Raw genomic sequence first — 15331 nt, forward strand, 5'->3', positions numbered from 1 at the left:
CGATCGGATGAATGGTGTAGTAATGCATAAAGGACAAACAGACAGACAGACATACATTCATTTTTATATATATAGATTAAGGGAATTACAAAAAGGAGGGGAGGCGGGGTTTATTTTTAGGAAGTCAATTTTTTTTCTGCACAAGTGAGCAATTGGGCTTGGAATTTATTCAGTTTTGCCCTGAAATCCAATGGGTGTTCCCTCCATTATAGGCCTAACCATGTCTCCTGTAAGCAGATTGGGGCCACAACGGGTATGTTTCTGAAAAGCAGACAAACAGGGGTATCCATTTTGGGGTGCAAGTCTTCATTCTTATGTGTGCTGTACACAAAAGCTGTTTTTAAAATCACACAATTGCCAAAAAAGATGAAAATCATAACTTTTTCCTTCTGCTTTGCTTAGATTCATTCAAAAACTGTTGGGTCAAAATACGCAGTAAACCCCTAGATGAATCTGTTAAGGGGGTCTCGTTTTCAAAATGGGGTCATTTTGGGGGGTTCTCCATCATTTTGACTGCTCAAGGGCTCTACAATTGTGCAATGGGATCTAAAACACCTTTCAGCAAAATTTCTGCTCTGAAAGCCATCAGCTGCTTCTTTCAGTTTCGGCCCCGTTGTGCATGCAGACATAAGACTAGGGCTACAATGGGTATATTACTGAACACAGGACAAACAGAGGTATTGATTTTGAGGTGCAAATCCTCGATTCCATGCACACTACAGAAAAAAAAACTTTATTTAAAATGACAGTTGCAAAAATATGAAATTTTATCTTTTTTCCTCTTAATTGCATTAACCGCTGTAAAACTGAGGGTCAAAATACTCATGACACCTCTCAGTGAATAAATTAAGATGCGTATTTTTTTAAATGGGGTCATTTGTGAGGGTATCTATCATTCTGATACATATAAACCTTTACAATCTTGGCTTGGTGTAAGGAAACAAAGTGTTCCTCAAAATGTTAATAATTAATGTTAAATTTGTACATGTAAATGGTTATAAAAAGTAAAGTTTTTCCAATATGCTTCCAGAATAAAGTTAACAGATGGAAATATAATAATAATAATAATAATCTTTATTTGTATAGCGCCAACTTATATCTCATCAAAAATGTGTGCAGTATGTTTGTACATATTTGACATATTGCAGTTGAATATGTGAAAAAAATGACAATGTTTTCAAAATTTTTCCAATTTTGACGCTTTTAGTAAACATACACATTCTATTGGTCTATTTTTACCACCTAATTGAAGTACAATATGTGGCAAAAAAACTTTGATATGTGGCAAACAGAATTACTTGGATATGCAAAACTTTATGTTAAAGTAACACATATGAGATTTCCAAAATTTGGCCTAGTCGTTAAGGCGCAAACAAGCTTAGTCACTATGGGGTTAAACATATACGTCATGAGCTGTTGTACGTTCAATGGATGCCATAGCTAGTTAGAGTCTCTTTTTAATGTATGTGTCAGGAGCTTTTCCCAATGTATTGGTTAGATGGTGACAAAAAACTAAATATGAACAGAGCCTTACATGGCAAATTTACTTTATAGGAAAATATAATACTACAGTACATTACTGTTTTCTGTGTGTAGATGATTTATAATATGTTTTTCTAGGTGATCTCATGGCCAATGTTGTTGTTAACCTGGACAATCTCCTCCTTTTACCTGATGGATGTGGAGAACAGAATTTAGGAAAATTGTGTAGAAGTGCTTACACACTGGGATACGTCGACAGCATACAAGAACTGACACCTGCGAAAAAAGCCAAAATAATAGAATCACTGGTTAAAGGTGAGTGAATGTTAGGATCTAGTGTGATATTATTATTAAGCAGATTTCATATACTTACTATATCAGGATAGCCTCATCCTATATTCCTTATTACAGTATTTAAGCATATAAAGGCTGCTCTCACTTGAGTCCCACCACTATAAGCAAGGGCTGAGAGGTAATAACAGTAAGCTCTCTCACTTTGTCTTTCTTGAGACCCTCCATATATAACTTTGATGATTTTCTTAGTGATCACCTGACATTCATTTGATGGTTCATTCTTGGAATAACAACCATGATGTAACGAGTTATGAAATTTCAGGACAATTATCGAGTGGCAGCTATGTAATATCATTGTGTCATGTCATGAAATCCTTGTATCATTGCTAATTTTTTGTGATATGCACAGTGTGACAGTAATGCCACTTTGTGACCATCTCAGATGTAACATGCATGACTCTACAGGTGGTTCAATCACCACAATGCTGAATATATCAAGTGTAGCGGTGCATTACACAGAATGACCTGCAGAGTGTGCTAGTCAGGCATTCTAATACCTGCAAGAGGGAAAGAAAGGGTTAATACCCTAGTTGTAGCAAGAGTTAGCTACAAAAGAGGCAGCTCTGCAGGAAGCAGGAGAGAGAGGACCAGTGCAGCAGAGCTTAGATGCTGCAGGCTGGTGGCCTAGCAAAGGCCAGAGTCCGACAGGGACGACAACCCTGGACTCACACCCAAGGTGGGGTGCATATGAACTGTGTTTTCGTTGTATGCTGTGTGCTGTGAAAATAAAGTCTGGCAGGAGCCAGAGATAAAGAAATCCATGTTTCTGGAGTTTCTGCATGTGTGGTGCGCCATTTCCATATAATAGAGGTCAGCGATCCTGAGGCGAGTGCAACCCGCTTGCCACACAAGGTAGACAATAATAATATTTATTTTTCATAGTTGTTTCTAGAACTTGAACAGGCATCGCATTATAGTAGCACACGACTTATATAGCTTTATATTTGTATAGGGAAGCCCTCTTTTTCTAATTTGATAATCAAAATAATTCTGGCTGCATTCTGTCACCACTAGGGGGAGGTAACTGTTACTCTGCTACCTGTGTCTGCTGCGCTCTCTCGACTCAGGGCAGACATAAGCATTTCTCTGTTCCTCCTGTGTGTATGGACTCAATATGTATGTTTTATTCCACCTCTGAAGGGGTTAATCAGTTCCCTTGCTCTCAGCTCAGCTGCAGGGTTAATAGGCATTTCTCTGCTATTTAAGCTGGGCTGTTCCTCCTTGCCTCAGTATTGGTGTATTTTAATTCCTGACACTCAGTATCCCTAGGTCACCTGTCTCTGACGTCTGTCTGCTTTTACGTCTGTATATCCTGCCCTTGCTTCTTCCTTGTTTTGGTGTTTGGCTCTGTTCTTCAGCATTGCCTACCTGTTTCTGTATTTTCAGCCTGTCCAGTATCTTGTATGTTTACTGCTCCATGACTATGCATGTTAACCTGGTGTGATCTTGTCTCCATTACCCAGCATAGATATCCTGGCTATAATCATATCTTTGTACGTGTGTCTGCTGTCAGTCCTGTATTTCTCTACTGCATTCCATTAGGCATAGTCAGGTCCGAGAGGAAGACAGTGGGACCGTTCTTATCAGGACGCCTACTCCACTTAAATGGAAAGGTTTCCCTCATCTCCTTTACTAGCAAAGGGCTACATTTCCCATCTGACCACCAGGAGTCAGTTGTCAGACACACAGGCAGTAGCTCACAGACAAACCGGTTCGCTGTTGTAGTGGGTCCACACTCATTTCTGTAACAGTATACTGAGGCTATGGATCCCGCTGATCTCTTCAGTTAGGCAGTTTCAGATTTGTGTCAGGAAGTGGTTCAACATCATTATCGCCCGCCTGAGCTCCATTCATACCAACACAGCAGTACCACAGTCTTCCTCAGCAGACGCAACCCCAGCCCCACACCAACAGTCAGTCTCTGCGGCTGGTTCAGGTCCATGATTATCTGCTCCCCCACGTTATGAGGGAGATCCTAGACTATGCTGTGTGCTTATTAACCAGTGCTCGCTACACTTTGAGCTATTGACTCATCTGTTCCCTACTGACTGCTCTAAAGTGGGTTTTATTATGTCTCACCTATTTGGACAGGCATTGGCCTGGATGAACCCTCTCTGGGAATAAGATAATCCTGTGGTTAATGACCTAAATATATTTTTGGAGACATTTCGGAGGGTGTTTGATGAGCCTGGTCATACCACTTCGGCTGCCTCCTCCCTGTTGCATCTACATCAGGGTAGCCTCACCAAGGGAAAATACGCCATCAAATTCCAAACCTTAGCCTTGGAGTTGGGCTGGAACAATGAGGCCCTGGTTGCGACATTTTCGGAGGGTCTGGCAGGTCGCATTAAGGACAAATTGACAGGGCGCAAAATTCTGTTTTCCCTGGACACCATGATCTGTCTGGCTACTAGATAGAGCTACATTTTCAGGAAAGGAGCAAAGAGGTGGTCCCAGAGAAGAGATCTAACTGTTTGGCACCCAGATTTCAAAGGCTGCTGAAATCTGGGTGCATGTTGGTCTTCCCTTGGTACTCCAGGATCTGCCAGAGGCCAATCACTATATGCATAGATTAGTACAAGAATGCAGGTCATTAACACTGCATGAATGCATTTTTCTCTAGCAACATACCAACTTGGGTAGATGGGGTAATGGTCACCACTAGGTGTCAGTAGTGTCTACCATATGGTTTGTAGGTTTAACCAGACTATGTGTCTCTTTGAAGTCAGCTGTAAGCATTACTCTTGCTAATTAGGAGGAAGGAAATGACATTTGTATCATGCCTATGTTTTAGATGCTTTTTAAATCCTTTCTGTTTACTGTTACATGAGCATGGATAAAAGCTATTTTAGCTGAAACGCGTCGCTTACATGGAATCTTTTAAGCTATTTGCTTATTTGCAATGTTTTTAAGCTGTCTGTGGACCTTTACATGTTTTTGAATAAACATGAAACATGAAAGAGCAATATCAGGCTATGGAATTAGATTAAGTGAATTCCTAAAGCAAAGAGAACTTATCCAAAATGGTAAATATTATGAGGGAGAGGAAAAAGCTTAAATTAGAAAGGGATATCAAGGACTATGAATCCAAGCAGGTATATACATGGAGTATTAACAAATGCAAAGAAGTCCCAAGATCTATCTGGAAATTGTCAGCACAAGAAAGAAGATCATCTCCAAGAGTCACATTTTCATCTTCTGAACTGGAGGAGTCAGAAACAAATACGGATATATCTAGTACAGATAGATCCAGTCTGGAGGAATATTGCAAAAAAAGTTTTCCCAAAAAGAGGGCGTCAAAAAAAGCCCCAGATGACACAGAAAAAGAAAGAAAAAGATGCTACCCCAGTCACCTGAGAAGACAATAGAGGACAACAATGTGGTTGTTTTGCCCCTTAATATTCTTACTCAGGATCAAATTTTCTTTTTGAACAAGGGTTTATTCTTTGTTACAGATATTAGATTTAATTTGTTTAACACTATTTTAGACAATCACTTTGTCAGAAATCTTGTTGTCAAGAAACATTTTCTGAAGAGCAGTAATGATAGTTGTATTGCTACAGTATCTAATGATACTTACAAAGAGAACAATGAGTTTGAGGCGTTGAGTTTCAAGGAAGACATGGCCCTTTTAGATTTGCAGGAATTAGAGAAAGAGAGTATCGTGCCCATAGTTGATATGTTTATTGATCGTTTATATTTCTGAGTTCCTAATTCATCTTTTTACCTGCTCAATTCTAGATCTAGATGTGTTGATAATTTTCAGCATGCTATGGAGACACAGTTGCAACATATTTATTCTAATAGCTTGGACTCAATCTATAGTAGCAGTAAGTCTAACAATCTGACATTTAAACAGCGCAAAGATCTTGCTGATTTGTCCCATAACGGCAATTTGATCATCAAACAGTCCGACAAGGATGGCAATATCGTTGTTTTGGACTCAAAAATATATGAAAACATTGTGCTCTACATGCTGAATGATCACACAACATATCGTTCTCTGAAGGCAAATCCTACCAAACAATTTCTGAGTAAATTGAAGTCCCTTATTGATCAGGGGGTTAGTATGGGGTATTATCCCAGAAGGAAGCAGAATATCTTGTGCCTAAATGTCCAACTTCTGCTATCTTTTATGGTTTGCCCAATGTGCATAAGGGCACCTTTCCTCCTCCCCTTCGCCCGATTGTCTCAGGTACTGGCTCTCTATTTGAGAGGATTGGTGCTGGGATTGATCAGGCTCTCCAACGCCTTGTTCGAAGGATACTCGGCTTCATTATTGATAGCAGGAGCATTTTACAACAAGTCCAACATCTTGGTTGGTCAAAAAATTTTGTCTGAATTACTAATTAGAAAGTGTCCAGCCTTTAGTTATGCATACCAAACCATGTGGCCACCACCGCTGTGTCCTTTCATTTGGACAAATATAGCTTGTTTGGAGATGATTTGAAAGAATTTATTCTGTTATGCTTACAGTTTTGGTTACAGCATAATTATTATTCTTTTGATAAAAAAAAATGCAGGTGACTGAAGCCCCTATGGGCTCCAGATTCTCTCTCACCATGGCCAATTTGGTTATGGCCTGGTGGGAGGAACGATACATTTTTTCTAGCAATAATCCCTTTGGTGACCACATGGTGTAGTATGGTCAGTATACAGACGATCTAATTTTTATCTAGGAAAGAGAGGCCCGGAGAGGACACTGTGACACATGTTTTATTCTTGATAGTTATCTTATTGACAATATTTGTGGACTTAAATTTACTACTACTGTCCATGGTGCGTCCGTTTCCTTTTGTGACCTCACACTCATGGGTGTGGAGACATCAGGCAGAATAAGCACATCCATCTTCCACAAACCCTTAGCTGGGAACACAATCCTAAGTGTGGATAGTTGTCATCCTCCACATCTCATAGCAGCCATTCCATTTGGGGAACTCATCAGAGCCAAGAGAGCTTGCTCTAACATTTCTGCCTATGTGTGTGTGGAGGAGAACACATGCTCCAGTAATAGGAGATACTCCGCATCAACTCTAAAGAAAGATAGAGATAAGATATCAACTGTAGATCATGACAGTATATAAAAAAATAAAAACATCAATAAAAAGTGTGATACACTCACCTTTTCCACAGCCCATAGCACCCAGTTGCATCAAATTAGGAAAAAATTCCTATCCAATTTACCCATTCTCAAACAGGATGAGAAGTTAAAGACCACTTTAGAGGACTGTGTGAAATATGTCTCTAAGAGGAATATAAGTCTAGGTAATAAATTGTCACCCAGCACGTTCTCTTCATTCAATAGAAGGGTTACATGATTACTAGAGATGAGCGAGCACCAAAATGCTCAGGTGCTCAGTACTCGAGTCGAACTTTTCATAATGCTCGAGAGCTCGTTTCGAGTACAAACCTCATTGAAGTCAATGGGCGACTCAAGCATTTTTGTATGGGACCGATGCGTCGCATAGGGGATGATTTGTAAAACATCTGAAAACATCAGAAAGTAATGGAAACACCACAGAAACAGATAGGGAACCGCAGGGGCAGCATGCATGACTGCATCTGAGGCTCCCAGGTTCCACTATTAAGCCAAAATGGGGGCAAGAGCCTGGCGGTCATTTCCCTAGCAATTTACTTGGGACAGACGATAAGCAGCAAGGTACACGCGCTGGCACATCTTAGCTAAGCACCACACTAGCTGCAACCAAGGACATTTGCCACCTGTGGGTGACACTGCTGCCTCTTCTCCTGGGGGTTACATGCTGGCATTGCTGTCCAACCCCCCACCCCCACCCCATGACCCTGCGTCCACAGCGTCCACAAAATTTTTCCTGCGCAGCGTTCAGCTGGCCTCATGCTGCACGCTCGCTTCATAGCCACACCACCCTCATGTCGATTTATAAGTGCATCTGCGATGAGGAGGAACCAGAGACACACACTGCAGAGGGTTGGCAGGGCCAGGCAGGGACCCTCTTTGAAAGTGTGGGCGATAGGCCATAATGCTGATGAGAATTGATGATAAATTGACGTATGATCATCATTTCAATCCCATGCCACCTCCGTCGCAAAATTGTCAAGAGCCGCAAATGTGGGCATAAAGGGGACTCAGGTGCCAGCACTTCTACACATCTCCACAATGCAGCAGCGCATACTAACATCGAAGATTGGTTTGAAGCCGGAGGTGTCCCAAAAGTAGCCACCATAGGTGTACAGTGACTCTGTGAAAGTCTCATGAGATCCGCTTCGGTTCCTGTGAACGCTCCAATCCAGTATCTCGGATAACTGTGGTAATTTGTAGCACAAGAGATAATACATGTCGCCCAGAGCTGATCCCCAGACCCCGAGCAGGAGGGGGTGGCATAATAAGCCCGAGAAACCATGACCGAGGTCGGACTCACAATACTTTGTGTTGGATGCACGTGAGCGGGCCCAGGGTCAGGCTCGGTACCAGCCTCCACCTTGTGTGACCCAAGGTGCCGTGAGTTACATAGCTATGGGAAATCCATGTGTCCCCACACAATTCATTCTGTGTTGGTGTCAGATAGTAGAACACCACAATGGGGGAAGTCTTCTGCGGCCAACCCAAGTCATTCATTGTATTTGTGCCAGATAGCTAAAACACCGCAATGGGAAATCTTTGTACACCCACAGCATAGGCAAGCTCATGCAACCCAGGGACAGTATTGGAAAGGAAGAAAAGAGAGTGCCCAAACATGGCAGAGTTTCACACCGCCCTGGACCTCGGCCCACACTTCTACCCTAGTCATTCAGTGTATTTGTGCCAGATAGATAAAACACCACAATGTGAAGTCTTTGTGCACCCACAGCATAGGCGAGCCCATGAAACTCAAAGACAGTATTACAGATAAATAAATCAGAGTGCCCAAACATGGTAGAGTTTCACCCCGCCAAGGACCTCGGCCTGGGCCCACACTTCTGCCCAAGTCATTCTTTGTACGTGTCAGATAGCTGAACAACGCAATGGGAAAGCCTTTGTGCACCCACAGTATAGGCGGGCCCCTGCAACCTAGGGACAGTATTAAACAGGAAGAAAAGAGAGGGCCAAAACATGGCAGCATTTCACCCCGCCAAGGACCTCGGCCTCGGCCCACACTCTCAATAATCGTGGGCATAAAGCGGACTCGGATGCTAGTACAGCTGTGAATGTCTCAATAAATCAGTTACGGTTGCTTTCATTGCTTCAAAGACTGGACAAACCCCAAAAAAGTTCCACAGGCCAAACCTGGCACAGTTGATTCTTCACCCCCAGGGACCTCAGCCTCTGCCCACACCCTCAGTAATCGTGGGCCTAAAGTGGACTTGGATGCTAGTACAGCTGTGAATGTCTCTTCCCCCTCCTCCTCTTCCTCCTCCAAAACACGCTGAGATATAGATATGAGGGTGGTCTGGCTATCAAGCGACATACTGTCATCCCCATCTCCTGTTCCAACCGCAAAGAGTCGGCCTTTATGCTTAGCAACGAACTTCTCAGCAGGCAAAGCAGCGGAATAGTAATGCTAATGATGGCCGCATCGCCGCTCACCATTTGCGTAGACTCCTCAAAGTTTCCGAGGACCTGGCAGATGTCTGCAATCCAAACCCACTCCTCAGTAAAGAATTGAAGGGGCTGACTACCACTTCGCCGCCCATGTTGCATCTGGTATTCCACTATTGCTCTACGCTGCTCGTACAGCCTGGCCAACATGTGCAGCGTAGAATTCCAGCGTGTAGGCACGTCGCACAGCAGTCGGTGCTCAGGCAGCTGAAACCAAGTTGCAGGGTCCTCAGGGTGGCAGCGTCTGTGGTAGATGTGTGGACATGTGCGCAGAAGCGGAGCACCTTGCCGAGCAAGTCAGACAAGTGGGGGCAGTTTTAAAGAAACCGCTGAACCACCAGATTGAAGATGTGGGCCAGGCATGGCACATGTGTGAGGCTGCCAAGCTGCAGAGCTGCCACCAGGTTACGGCCATTGTCACACACAACCATGCCCGGTTGGAGGCTCAGCGGCGAAAGCCAGAGGTCAGTCTCCTCTGTCAGACCCTGCAACAGCTCGGGGGCCATGTGCCTCTTGTCACCTAAGCTAATTAGTTTCAGCACGGCTCGCTGATGCTTGCCCACCGCTGTGCTGCCGCGCCGCGCGCTACTGACTGCTGGTGACGTGCTCACACTTCTTAATTGAGAGGTACAGGTGGTGGAGGAGGAGGAGGGGGGCTTTGGAGGAGGTGGCATAATACGCCGCAGATACCAGCACTGAGGTAGGACCCACTATTCTGGGTGTGGGTAGAACGTGAGTGGTCCCAGCCTTCACCAAGTTCACCCAATGTGCCTTCAGGGAGATATAGTGGCCCTGCCTGCCAGTACTTGTCCACGTGTCCGTTGTTAAGTGGATCTTCCCAGTAACCGCGTTGGTGAGAGCATGGCTAATGTTGCGGGAGACGTGCTGGTGTAGCGTGGGGACGGCACACCGGGAAAAATAGTGGCGACTGGGGACCGAGTAGCGTGGGACTGCCGCCGTCATCATATTTTTGAAAGCCTCTGTTTGCAAAAGCCTGTACGGCAGCATCTCCAGGCTGATTAATTTGGGAATGTGCATGTTTAAAGCTTGTGCATGCGGGTGGGTGGCGGCATATTTGCACTTTCGCTCCAACACTTGTATTAGCGACAGCTGAACACTGCACTGAGAGACATTGCTGGATGGAATGAAGGACTGTGGAGGTGAGGGTGTGGGTGCAGGCCGGGAGGCGCTCGTGCCTGCGTCCTGGGAGGGGGATTGGATCTGTGTGGCAGGTTGTGGCACAGGGGAAGAGGCAGTGGTGTGACCTGAGGTGGTGAATGGCCTTCGTCCAACTTTGTGGAGTGCTTGGCCATCATATGCCTGCGCATGCTGGTGGTGGTGAGGCTGGTAGTGGTGGCTCCCTGGCTGATCTTGGTGCGACACAGGTTGCACACCAGTGTTCGTCAGTCGTCCGCGCTCTCACTAAAAAACATCCACTCCTTTGAACACCTAGCCCTCTGCACGGAGGCTTGCTGCGAGGGGGTGCTGTGGGAAACAGTTGGGGGATTCTTTGCTCTGGCCCTGCCTCTACCCCTGGCCACCCCACTACCTCTTCCAACCTGTCCTGCTGCTGCACTTGCCTCCCCCTCTGAAGCCCTGTCCTCAGTAGGCTTAGCAAGCCAGGTGGGGTCAGTCACCTCATCATCCAGCAGCTCTTCCCCCGAATCCTCTGTGCGCTCCTGCCTCGGGCTTACTGCCCTTACTACTAACCCACTGACAGACAACTGTGTCTCATCATCCTCATCCACAAAAAGTTCTAAAGATAGTTGCCGGAAATCCCCAGCCTCATCACCCGGACTCCGGGAACTTTCCAAAGGTTGGGCATCGGTCACGACAAACTCCTCAGGTGAGAGAGGAACCATTTTTTCCCAAACAGGGCAGGGACCCGAGAACAGTTCCTGGGAGTCTGCCTGCTCAGAATATGTCATTTTCATGGAGTGAGGAGGCTGGGAGGAAGGAGGAGCAGCCAGAGGATTCAAAATTGCAGTTTCTAGGACGGGAGTAGTGGACTGTGTAGAAGACTGGGTGGTCGATACATTGCTGGACGCGTTTTCTGCCATCCACAACAGGACCTGCTCGCACTGCTCTGTTTGTAATAAAGGTCTACCACACAGACCCGCAAATTGTGATATGAATCTGGGAGCCCAGAAACATGGCTCTCTCCTAATCCCTCAATAGCCAGCTGTGGTTCACCCCGCCCAGGAACTCAGCCTGTGCCCACACCCTCACTCGGACGCCCGTGTCTGCATCCACGTCCTCGGCCCTTACCCCTACTCCTCATCATGGTGGATTAAGGATAGAGCTGGGCCCAAATAAATTACCCCACTGTACAGCGCTGACAATTGTGGCTAATTCACCGCACACAGAGACTTGTAGATAGCGGAGGCTGTGACTGGAAAAATTAACCTGCTGTCTTGCGCTGATACCTAGGGATAATTTAACGCTCTTAGAGACTTGCAGATAAGAGAGGCTGTATGGAGTGGGCGAAGACTCTAAAGCCAGTGGATAGTGCTGGTAACTGCGGCTATCTCAACCCCCCCAAGGAAAGGGTATTGTTAGATGCTCTGCACAGTGGCAGAGCTGAAATACTTTGCAGTGGCCTAGGAAATATAAGAGTACTGTTTCGCGGTGAGACCTCTGTCTAATGCACTGCAGACTGAGAACGGTATAACTGAAATGGTTTGCAGTGGCCTAGGAAATATTAGAGTACTGTTTCACAGTGAGACCTCAGTCTAATGCACTGCAGACTGAGAACGCTATAACTGAAATGGTTTGCAGCGGCCTAGGAAATATTAGAGTACTGTTTCATGGTGAGACCTCTGTTTAATGCACTGCAGACTGAGAACGGCATAACTGAAAGGCTCTGCACAGGTCTAGATGCTCTAAAAAAAGGGTACACTACTGCTCCCAGCCAGCCACAACGATAATGCACACGGTGAGGAATAGCCCTAATAAGGACCATTGGGGTTCTTGTAGAGAGGATCCTGACTGTAAAACTTTCCCTATCCCAACAGTTCTGTCCCTAAACTCTGCGTAATGCACTGCAGCATGAGAACAGTATAACTGATATGGTTTGCAGTGGCCTAGGAAATATTAGAGTACTGTTTCACGGTGAGACCTCTGTCTAATGCACTGCAGACTGAGAACGGTATAACTGAAACGCTTTGCACAGGGCTAGATGCTTTAAAAAAAAAAGGGGGGGGCACTACTGCTTCCCTATCTCAGCAGCTCTGTCCCTAAACTCTGCCTAATGCACTGCAAACTGAGAATGCTATAGCTGTAATGCTTTGCAGAGGAATAGATGCTTTAAGATAAAAAGGGTGCACTACTGCTCTCAGCCAGCCACAACTGTAATGCACACGATGAGGAGTAGCCCTAAGAAGGACTTCTTGGGGTTCTTGACGAGAGGATCCTACGCTAACACTTTCCATGTATAAGCATCAGCATTTTCCCTAGCCACTGCCAGCATGCGTCTGAGGCGAGCCGCAGGCGGGACCAGTTTAAGTACTCAGCGGTCACCTGATCGGCCTAGCCACTCACTGCCGCTGGCGGGCAGAGGGCTGGCACGTCACAGCAGGTAATGGTAATACCTTCCCTGCATGTTTATTGGCTAGAAAATGGTGCTAAACATGTGGGGAAGGGAAATGCAATTGACTCAAGTACCTCGTGGTGTTCGTCTCGAGTAACAAGCATCTCGAGTACCCTAATACTCGAATGAATAGCAACCTCAGAAGAGCATGCTCGCTCATCTCTAATGATTACCTATAAAGGGTTTTTTGGGGTGTGGAGGGACACAATGTGGTTTGTGTCGCTATGCTCCCAAACCATAAATTTCATGATGTTACTGGTAAAAAGACCCAGGAAATTCAAAGTTACATCAGCTGCAATACCAAGAATGTGGTTATATGCACACATTGTGAGGTAATGTATGTGGGCTGCACATTCATGAAATTGAAGGTTAGAAAAGGGGACATATCAGAAATTTTAACTCAGGATCTTCAGGTGAAACTAAGCATTTTGTGGAAGTCTATAAGGGTGGGCTGTATTCCTTTATTTTCTTTGGCGCAGAAAAAGTTGTAAACAAAAGAGGTGGGATGGTGGAATTGAAACAAATATGCGGCAAGAGACTTTCTGGCTTTTGGAACTGGGTACTTGGTTTCCCCAAGGTCTCACAATTTTCCCTTTATTATTATACAAGTAGATTTTTGTGTAATATATCATACATGCAGTCATAAGCTATCTTGGTAGTCTGTTTAAATTTGGTGTTTCATATCTAGGCACCTATACAGACTGCATAAATTCATTTTTCTCTAGGGTCATTCCATGTCAGCTGGACCAGTTTTAAAAATCGTCCCCATTTGACCATCTCCAATTTTGCTAAAAAATTCACATGGATGTACATATATGTTTGAAACAAGGTTCTGTAAAGTTTTAGCTCAAGATATCATATACTTGGATTACCACAGCTCTTTGCGTGGAGGTCCCATCAACCACACGGCGTCAACAGCAAAGATTTTGCAAAGTTTGACATGTGGCCATTGCAGAACCATTTTAGCTGTAATGCTGAAATTCAACATACTAGCTCAACTTGTGCCTGTGAATACGAAAAATTTACTGTCAACACTCACACAGCAATATGTGACTCACAATTTAACCTCAAAGCGGCTTCAAAATTACGTTGCGTAATTCACAAGCCAAATTTTGACACTGTACAACTCAAAAACATAAACACTTTGTAGGTTCTGCTTTTACCAGTACACTAACCACCTGCATGACAATGTATTGCTGCAAAATCAGAACAAAGGCTCACATATTTGGGGAGATATCAACACACAAACATGGTGCAAAATGCTTAAAACACAAATCTAATCTAATTTGAAAGTCAAATATCTCAATGTGGGACCGCTCCAAATTTTGGTGTTTTTTGGTTTAAGGAAGAAAAATCCCTTTGAACATCAAACTGTACATAAATGTACAAGCAGCATCAGGGGTGTTGGTCAAGTAAAGAGTAAAGTTCCTTGGTTAAAACTCCAATTTTAATCCATGTTGCATGTAGAATAGCAGCGACGTTTCGACCGGAAACACTCCAGTCTTTCTCAAGCCAATGTATATAATGCTAACATACATGTGTACCTAATATACCCCAACCAAGCAATCACCACACCAATGGCAAGTGTTTTAAAATCCCAAAAGAACCTATTACTATGTTATCTTCAACCCCATAGGGTGTTGCATGATCCATCTCAGCTGAGTCCACAAGCTAGCCGGTATACCATCTTGTTTCCAATTAACTCCTGCAAAGGAATAGGAGCACGGCATTCATTGAAGACCCCGGCCCCTGCATACCGCATCTTTCCAAGCTATGTCATTAAACTTGTGCCAGCGCTGGAAATGGACGACATCGGAGCTCCATCTAGCCATGCCCCCAGCGTGCCGCGTCATAGCGTATCTAGCCACGCCCCCCAATAGGCCGCGTCAAGGCATGTGTAACCACCCCCCAATGTGACGCGTAACGGCGTATAACGTTGATACTGGTACCTACAGCAGATACCTTGTATACTGTGGCTGTATGGGCACACAAGGATTCCCGCGATGTTAACCATCAAGCCCAGGACCCAATGTACTGAGTTTCAATATATAGCGCACACGTTCACCCGCATACTCGGTAATCCTGCTGAATTGATTAATGTTAAATAGATAATAGCCTACAGCCCCCCAAAAATATATGTATATATATGTGTAATTATGATTAAACCTAAGCATGAACCGCTCAAGATGTAAAAATGTGTCTCTTCTTCTATATTTACACTTATTGTGCTGTGACAATTGCACACTCAACGCCACGGTAACTGTCCCATCAAAACCCCTAGCGTAGTCATACGGACTCTCACTTTGTTTAAAAAATACAAGATGGACATACTACCATTTACCTGTGGCTGT

At 44.5% G+C, this 15331-nt stretch overlaps 2 protein-coding genes across 2 annotated transcripts in view; both read left to right on the plus strand.

The window, feature by feature from the left end:
• Positions 1–15331, plus strand: part of LOC136626156 (alpha-2-macroglobulin-like) — a 459985-nt gene that overhangs the window by 384042 nt on the left and 60612 nt on the right. The window lies entirely within an intron of this gene.
• LOC136624976 (alpha-2-macroglobulin-like) overlaps positions 1–15331 on the plus strand; it is a 250447-nt gene that overhangs the window by 174910 nt on the left and 60206 nt on the right. Inside the window, exon 23 of the mRNA XM_066598904.1 lies at positions 1621–1797. Within this exon, the coding sequence (XP_066455001.1) occupies positions 1621–1797 (177 nt within the window). The remainder of the gene's footprint in view (positions 1–1620; positions 1798–15331) is intronic.

The sequence above is a fragment of the Eleutherodactylus coqui genome, chromosome 4 (genome assembly GCF_035609145.1).
Source record: "Eleutherodactylus coqui strain aEleCoq1 chromosome 4, aEleCoq1.hap1, whole genome shotgun sequence".
Lineage (NCBI taxonomy): Eukaryota > Metazoa > Chordata > Amphibia > Anura > Eleutherodactylidae > Eleutherodactylus > Eleutherodactylus coqui.